The sequence below is a fragment of the Eurypyga helias genome, unplaced genomic scaffold (assembly GCF_000690775.1).
Source record: "Eurypyga helias isolate BGI_N326 unplaced genomic scaffold, ASM69077v1 scaffold17845, whole genome shotgun sequence".
NCBI classification, from domain to species: Eukaryota; Metazoa; Chordata; class Aves; order Eurypygiformes; family Eurypygidae; genus Eurypyga; species Eurypyga helias.
Genome location: NW_010249871.1, coordinates 121,406 through 130,153, shown reverse-complemented (window position 1 = coordinate 130,153; position 8,748 = coordinate 121,406). Strand labels below are relative to the sequence as shown.

General features: G+C 42.5%; 1 protein-coding gene across 1 annotated transcript in view; it reads left to right on the top strand.

Annotated features, from left to right (window-relative positions):
• The first annotated feature begins 6,816 nt into the window (after positions 1–6,816).
• The window catches only part of LDB3 (LIM domain binding 3), a 71,497-nt gene continuing 69,565 nt past the window's right edge, over positions 6,817–8,748 (top strand). Inside the window, exon 1 of the mRNA XM_010151521.1 lies at positions 6,817–6,939. Within this exon, the coding sequence (XP_010149823.1) occupies positions 6,847–6,939 (93 nt within the window). The 5' untranslated portion in view covers positions 6,817–6,846. The remainder of the gene's footprint in view (positions 6,940–8,748) is intronic.

Here is an 8,748-nt window from a genome sequence, read left to right as displayed (position 1 = left end):
ACCGGTTGCGCTACTCGAGATATTTCAGGTGGGCAGGGTGGGCGGCGCTGAGGGCAGGAGCGAGGCCGGGGGCTGCCCGAGGCCTGCAGCCTCCAGCCGCTCCCTCGGCCTGGAGGGAGCAGGTTGCGAGCCCTCGCCGGCTCGGAGGTCGGCGGGAAGCCTGCCGGGCAGCAGAACGCAGGCGCTGTGCTAGCCAAAAGCCGGCTCGCAAACTCTGGGGGGGGAGCCTAAGTCTCCCCGCAGGTTTAAAGAGTGTTTCTAGTGGAAAACGTCGCCCACTAAAGCCTTTAGTGAGAAGGAGGTGAGTCACTTGGCTGAATTCTAACTTCTAGGAGTCTGCTCGATTTGAGATGAAATCTTGCATCCTTGTGCATCAGGGCATAAGCACAGGGATACACTGCTCCATCAGCGTGTTGTAGTGATCGTTGAGGAATCTTTGCAATGGGCAAGTGCCACTGACACCACAGGGTTCCTCTTCTAAGCCTTGTTGTACCTTCGTTGTGCTGTGCCAAACCTCAGTCTCTCTGGAGGCAAGCCAGTGCCGTAGAGGTCCTGTGACATCAGTGGCATAGCTCAGTCCCTGGTCTTTGTGGAGCTGACCGTGATGTGCACGTAGCCTCTCCAGCCACTTGTGTGCATTTGGGTTTGTTTTTTTTTTTCTTTTGCTGTGTTCTATAAACCGTAACAGTCCATTAGGATCCCCTGCAGCGAGGCACAGGATTGCTGTAAACTTGCCCAGTTTCAGCCCACATTCAGGGAAGAATGATTAAAACCAGAATGGCAACAGATTTTGCAACCTTCTCTTTCTGGTTCGAGTACCTGTATCGGAAACCGAGCCCTGCATTTTAATCCAGTTGCTGCTGTTGACTCATTTCGTGATCTAAAGCTGGTAACCTGAGCACTATAGCTACATGTGTAAAAAGGACATGGTAATAACAACAGGTGCTTGGGTGTTCTTTACCTTAAAAAAAGGGAATTTGATGTCTTGGCAAGGCAGGGGCTTTAGAAGTGCTAAATATTACATGCCTAAGTGGGTGCCTTTAAAAACACTGCCTGAAACTCTGGTAAGGTGAGAACTTAGTAAACTAGGCTTAGGACTTTTTGTAATACAGGAGTGAAAAAAGTCTCTGTAAACCGTCTAGACAGGTATCTTTTGCTCTTCCCTTCCACTGGTAACCTGTCTTCCCACAGGTATGATTTCCAGTTTAACACAGTTAACCAAAAATCTTCAAATATTCTAAACATTAGGTCTGCCTACACTATGGTGTATACCCAGTCTTTTGTGGTAGTGAAAAGAGGTTGTGACAGGGAAAACAAGGATACTTCGTAGGGAAAAAAAGTGTGAAATGCCGTTTTTCTGTAATGGTGAAAGTAGTCATGGTGAAGGATCTAGAGGTGAGGGTAAACAGCAAATTTGATTAATCACTAAGGTGATACTGGCAGTAGCAAACAGCCAAAGAGCAAACAGTTTGGGCTGCATTTCTAAAGGCATTGTATTACAGAGAAGGGACATAATCCCATCTTTATATTGCTCTAGCTATCTTCCCAGCAATACTGTGTTCTGTTCGGAGGCACAAGCCATGTTACTAAAAACCTATTGGCAGAGCAGAATGTGGTTGAAGCCACAAGTGTGATAGAAATTTAGCTTCTTAAGAAAGATCAAAATGCAGGACAGCTTGGTGAAGGGACCGAAGGGAACTGAGAGATAGAAAGTTCTGGGAGAATTGAAAGATTCTGATGGAATGGGTGAAACAAAGCTGTACGTGGAAGTACAAGTAGGATTAGCTCAATTTAGTTCGGAGTTCAGCAGTGAAGGAAGGGCGATGGCAATAAGCTTTTTGGCATTGTAGAATAGCCTTTCTTTGGAAGCGATATTGAACTTGTGGGAAAAATCTTTGTTCTTGGTAATTACCATTATATTCAAATTGACATTGGCAAGGTAGGAATTCAGAGCTGAAAAGCTTTTACATCTCTAATATGCCAGCTTCCAATTCTTCAGCACAGATTAGCCAACATACAGTAGATATGTCCTGTTTTGTCCTGTGGATAGTAATGAAGATCAGTCCCTGAAATAGAGCTGTTGTTTCCTCATTATTCCACGTAGAATATAATTAACATTGGGTTAATTCAAGATTTTGGAAAACTTGAGGATTGCATTTACCAGACATCTGGTCCAAAGCTTGGGTTTTCTTCATGCATGCATCTAGGCGAGTAGTTCTTCACATGCTCCCAATGCATTCTCCTCACCTTTCCACCCTTCTGAAAGGGTGTAGGTAATCTTACTGCCAACAATTCAGGAATCCATGGGACAAAAAGGACATGGTTGTTGTAAAGCTGAATGCTGCCTTTTTGTACTGCCACTGCCTCAGGTGAGGGAGACTGGAACAAAGACAGCCAGTACTTTGTTCTGATTTCTTTTTTTCAAAGGAATATCTATCCAGCTTGTTGAAGATCTTTTTATCAAAGAAGAAATGATAGTTTATGCCTCTGCAGGGCAAGTCTTTCACTTGCCTAAAGAAAAACCTAAAAGGTTGTTAAAACCTGCATGTGTCTCTTTATATGCCAAAGATGCCTAGTCTATTGTAGATGGGAAGTCAAACTCTCAAGCAATCTACTTCTGAAATGCTTAATGATACAAACGGTACAGCCTTGTTGCTGCAGTAACAGAAGTTTATGGCTCTTCTATGAGCACATCTACCACTGCAGTGAAAATATAACTGATGAGTAATGTGGCCAGCTTAATGAAGTAATAGCAACTTGCACAATTGGAATTTCCATTACTTGTTTCCTTCCACCTTAATTTAGCATTGACACTAGTGGTTTTTATTTCATTCACTTAAGGGCTGTGTACTCCCAAGCATGCAGTTGTAGCTTTCCTGAAGTCAGTTCACTGTAATACAGCGTGGTCTCTTAGCACATGTGAATTGTTTCCACTGGTGTAACGTCTCTGACGTAGCTCTGAAGGACATCTCTGCTCTGGCTCCCAGGCGTTGGCTGGCAGTGGCATCACTCTCCTCGGCTGTAGAGCCCGCAGAGCCTGGTACAATTCCAACTTCCTCACAACTGCTTCCATCAGTCAGCTGGGGACAGCTCTGCGGGAACCTGGTGAGCTCTGGACAATTCTCTCTTATGGTTTCTGTAGAGAAATTGTCACCCTGCTCCTGGAATTGGTTTTTCCTTTAAATATCAGTCCTTACTCCAGTGACCTCATCTGATTCAGCATCGCTTCTGTCCGAAGGGAGGGAGCTGTAAGCAAGGAATAGATTTTGACATAGCTGGAGAATGTAGGGAAGAAGGCAAACCAAGAGAAACAAAATGCTGTTATTTGAGCAAACAAAATATGATTTTTGGAAGAGTCTAACAGGCGGTTATGTAAAGCAACTGGAACCTAATCTAAACATCACAAGCTTCTGCAAACAAGGGGATTGTCTGTTATGTACATAGAGTTTATTTCATCCTCAGGTTTCCCAGAAGGTTTTGCTGAGATCTGTGCTGGCAGCAGTGATGGCACTGTACCTGCTGCACCAATCCTGGTCCTGGGTTTGTTCCGGATGTTTGACATCGTGAGAACACCCATGTCTGTCACCTTTGAAAGCAGGGCAGGGTTGCAGTGGTCATCTGGGTGGACCACCAGCTTTCATATTTAGAGGCTGCTTGTGTTAAAGTCTGTAGAAGACAAGTGAGACCTGTGCTGAGTGTCCCCAGCAAATGGAGCTGTCAATATAGCATGAGCATCTTTACTATTTGCACTTCATTTTAGACACAGAACTTTCTCCAGGCAGGCAGAGGGGGATCAAACACAGGAATGAAAGGACTTGGAGAGGCCTGGAGGAAAAAAAAAAAGAGGAATATTTATACTGCACAATGCAGCTGGTAGTGATAGTGCAGGCACATGAAAGAGCTGTGGCCCTGTTGTGTTGAAGGGGAATGTTGGCCAGGACACTGACATATCCTCTACACTTTCTTTTTAAAAGTGCCAAGCTATGCTGAACGTTCACGTAGACAGACAGGAACCAAAGGAGTAGGAACAAGTGACCTCAGTTTAACATTTCATTCAGATGACAGTGCCCCTAGTGAGATTACCACCCTGGTTTCCTAACACACCACCCAGCCTGAAGGATCTCACAGACCCTTCCAGATGTCCTAAACTGATAAGCAAATGGCATGTTACTCATGTGAAAGTAGGCTAGAAGCACATAGTGTTTGATTAAGCAGCATCCCTGTTACTTCAGGATTAGCTTAGCTCTATTCAGCTTGATGTCTCTGCAGTTTTATTCTGTTCTGGGTTTTGCCCACCACACCTTGTTCCGCCACCCCTTTTTTTTTTTTTTTTTATAGAATCATAGAATGGTTTGGGTTGGAAGGGACCTTAAAGATCATCTAGTTCCAACCCCCCTGCCATGGGCAGGGACACCTTCCACTAGACCAGGTTGCTCAAAGCCACATCCAGCCTGGCCTTGAAGACATCCAGGGATGGGGCATCCACAGCTTCTCTGGGCAACCTGTTCCAGTGCCTCACCACCCTCTCTGTGAAGAATTTCTTCCTGATATCTAATCTAAACTTCCTTGATTTCAATTTGTACCCATTACCTCTTGTCCTATCACTACAGGCTCTTGTAAAAAGTCCTCTCCCAGCACCTTTGTAGGCCCCCTTCAGATACTGGAAAGCTGCAATGAGGTCTCCTTGGAGACCTCATTTTTTTTTGTTTTACATAAAAGACTGAAGATGCAAGTATCAGAAGGTAACGTGCACAGAATTCACAGTTCCTAAAAATGTCAACTCTCTTCTAATACTTTTTCTGTGATACTAACTTTACTAGTGAAGCAGTGACTTGCCATGTTTATCTTACTCCTGTTTTATTCCATTCTCCTGAACTCTTGAAATGAGTCAAGAAAGGGCACTAAACAATAACTGAATTCCTGGGAAAATAAAAAGCATAGTGCAGTGGGAAAATACCTTCCTTCTGTTGTGTGCGCATTTAAAAGTCACTAACTAAATAGATGCAATACCAGCATTTAGAAAGAGACATACTGGATAAACTGGCAGGCCTGAAAACTCTCCTGTTTGAAGTGCAACAAGTTAGTTTTGTCTCACCTAAAAGTAATCATCCCAACACCACTGGTTGTGGCCTCATACAGGCTACGTTCCAAAGGCTGTTAATGTCAGCGTGTCCTCAGGGCATTGGTGAGACATCAGAATCTCGTTTTCTTTTCAAGCTGTGTGTTGCTATTTGTGTTGTTTTTTTGGTTTGGGCCAGTTCTACTGGCTGAGTGCGACTTCTCGAATCTGTGTGAATTGCTGTGGTTTAATTTGGACCTCTGGCTGAAAAATAGGGTTATCTGGTTAAGTCTAGTGTCAGTGTTGAACATAATTATTGCCTTGTACGAATGGCTTTTTTTGCCACTGAATGCTAAACAAGCACTTCTGTTGCCTTATGGTTTTGAAAAATTATTGACCATCTTCTCTGATAAAGACTGAGGCCCTGGTAGGGTTTGCTCTCTGCCGTTTCACCACTGGTTTTGCTACTGTGTTTTAGGGTAGGTGCGTGAGCAGAGTGACCTATAATCAACATTCAAACTGAGCTACCTCACTGTAGTGCATTATGTGGTTCTGGTTGGCTGTTATCAGAATAGAACTCAGGCTTTTTGGTTTTTTACCAGAACGTAATGGGAATTTCTTTGTAACTGGAGGGTAAAGGCAGGGTTGCTGGGGAGATACAGTAGAGTGTTTCTGGAGGTCCTGCCCATATCAGTGACTTGGAAAGGCGTGAACATGTTAATGTCTGTATCTTTATCCTGAGAGTAGAAGCTTTTTGTTTATATTTGTAGTTCTTGCCAACAGCTTCTCCCCTTCCCTCATGTTCTCTGTATTTTAGCTACTCCCAGTCTAAGGATATGCTATCTAGCGTTACTGAACAAGTGCCATAAAGTTTTATGGAACACCTAACAACTGGAATATAAACTATGAAAAATCAAGGGGTGAATTAAGGAAGCAGCTATTTGTATTCTTAGTCTTGTACTTGTGTTGTGCCTTTGGACTTGTATTGAAATAATGAGACGTGTGTAGTGGAACTGTGCTTTTGCCATGGGAATTAAATGTTGATTAGAAATAACCCATAATACCTCTGTCTGCATTCAAAGATAATAAATTTTAATTTTCCCTTGAGAAAGCAAGGGCTATGGAACCAAGAGCACAGAACCAAACATGAAGTTGTGGGTTTTTTTCTGTGGTGCTAAATACATGTAGTATATACTTCTTTCAGTTTAACAAACCAATGCAAAAGAAAGTACACTCTCTTCTTACAGTGCCTTTCCTGCTGCATATGGAAAGATCTGTGTAAAAACTTGTTTGTACTATGTTATACATCATGGTGCAATGAATTATGTTCTGATGCAGATGTTACAAATGGCTATGTACTTGTTAACAGGTTATTAAGGAGACTTGGGTGTCTGGGATTTCAGCATGGGATTTTGTTTGCTTGTTTTATTTCAAAATGTGTTTTGCCCATAAAATAACTGAGCATGAAGAGGGGCTTGAGAAGCCTAGAAAGATCTGTCCCCTTCCCTGGGGGCTATATTAGACCTCTGAGTCATGAAGTCTTTGCATAGTAAGTGTCTGGTTACAAACCTTTTATGGGCCCTACTCAGCTGGGATATCAGCATCTGCATTATAGCTCCCATCTATTCTTAGGTGATATCCCAGCACGACTGAACAGGCAAGGCAGAAAGAGAATTGCTTTAGTTATATAAAACTCTTCCCTTTTCTCATTCTGTCTTTTTTTCACACTTTGTCTACCCCATCCTTCTGTTCTGCAGTGCCTTGCTGCCTTGTGAAAGAGGTACAAAATGGCTTACAGCGTGACTCTGAATGGACCTGGACCCTGGGGTTTCCGACTGCAAGGGGGCAAGGACTTCAACATGCCCTTGACCATCTCCAGAGTAAGTGAGCAAAAAAAATGCATTGAGCTTGTTCAGGTTGGAAAATTGCAGTGATTTAGTCATATGTACATTCTGACCTTGCCTAGCAAAATAGAGGATCTTTGCAGCTAGGTCTGAAAAAAGAGAATATGCCATGGACTTTAAATATACCAGCTCAAGGTACAAGCTGGAATTGATGGTGCCTCAGGAAGACAGTTTTGGTTAGTATATGTTTTAAGAATAACGATACTGTGTCTTTTAAATAAGCTTCCAGTTGTTTTATACAGTGTTGTCTCTTTTTCTGCTGATGGGGGCCTCACTGGTGCTGTCTAGTTGAGGGGAAGGGAGTAAAACAACTAAAGTGGGAACATAAATTTGTAAATACATGAAGTCTAGGTGTTAAAACTGGGGATACGTGTCCCCTCTTTTGTGGGGGCGAGCACTAATTGGATGAAAATTAGACATGTCAAGCAGAAGACTCAATAGAGCTTAAAATGCGGTCTTCAATTATGCAGAAGCCTTCCATTTGCAGCTGACAAACAGGATGGGATTTAATAATTAATTACCTGGTGTATCTGTCAATTGCAGATTAGTCCATTTATTTCCTAACCTTCCCCCCCGCCCCCCCCCAAGAGCAGTGTTTTAAGACATTGCAGTGGAGTGCTCTTAAAACCTGAATTAACTCAGTATAAGTTTTTTAACATTGGGTGTTATTCAGGAAATTTGTAAGCATTTCCCTTACCTACTCTTTTCTAATCAAACCACAGAGTTCTGTGTAACTTCTGGTTTGGGAACTCTGCTTTCTACTGCCTCTTGCAGCTCCTTCCTCCTTTTTTTCCTTTTTTCTTTCTGTCAGTCTCAAACCTGTTCCAAAATGTTCAGATCTTTTTTTACAGACGTCTTGGTTCCTCCACAAATCACCTGCGGAAGGCTTATTTTGCATTGCAATGACAAGAGAGGTTACTTATATAACAGTGTTTAAAAGGAATACCAGAATAATTTAATCAGACAAACAAATAGAATGCAAACGGAAGGTCTGCTCCGCTGCAGGAAAAAAAACACCTATGCTACTTTGAAAACTGTTTTTTTCATGATGAAAAAATACAGTCTGTTAAGTTGTGGGCACCAAATTGACATCCCTGCAACAGTCATGATTAAAAGTCATCAGTGAGACTCTGAAATCTTAACTATGCTATTTCATATTCATACTGTAAAGCTCTGTGTTATTTGATCTCCCCTATTCTTAGGTGCAATATTCCTTTCTCTGAAGATAGAGCCGCATTTACCTTAATACTAAGTCCTGTGATGTTCTGTCAGTGTTATTAAAAAGCAAAAACCAACAACAAAAAACCTCTGCCCACAAAAATAAACTCACTTCATAAATTTATACTAATTTCACTATGGTAAATAGTTTTGTTAGTTCCTTCCTTATCCATCCCAGGTAAGTACAGAGAGGTGCCAGCGTATCTCTGCAGGCATTTTCATGCCATCTTGCAACCTGCACTGTATGCTGTTCATTTTGGTTTTTTACAAGTAATTCAGTCATACCTAGAGTCTGTCAGTCAGTCTGGGGCTGTCGCACTTGCACTGTGTAAAACACAATCAGAAATGAACAAACAGTTGTTTCCCAAAGAATCTGTCTCAGATTATAATCTCTTGAAGTATAGCCCAAAGGCTTGGCCCTGTATGCCTCTCGTGGGGCGTTTGAGAACATGTGATGAGCAGGAGTGAAACTGCAATGGCTGTGTTCCCGGAGGTGTGCAGGAATTGCCTCTTCACATAGCTGGCTGCATTTCCAGCAGTAAAAGTGTCAGAAATCACTGTTAAATG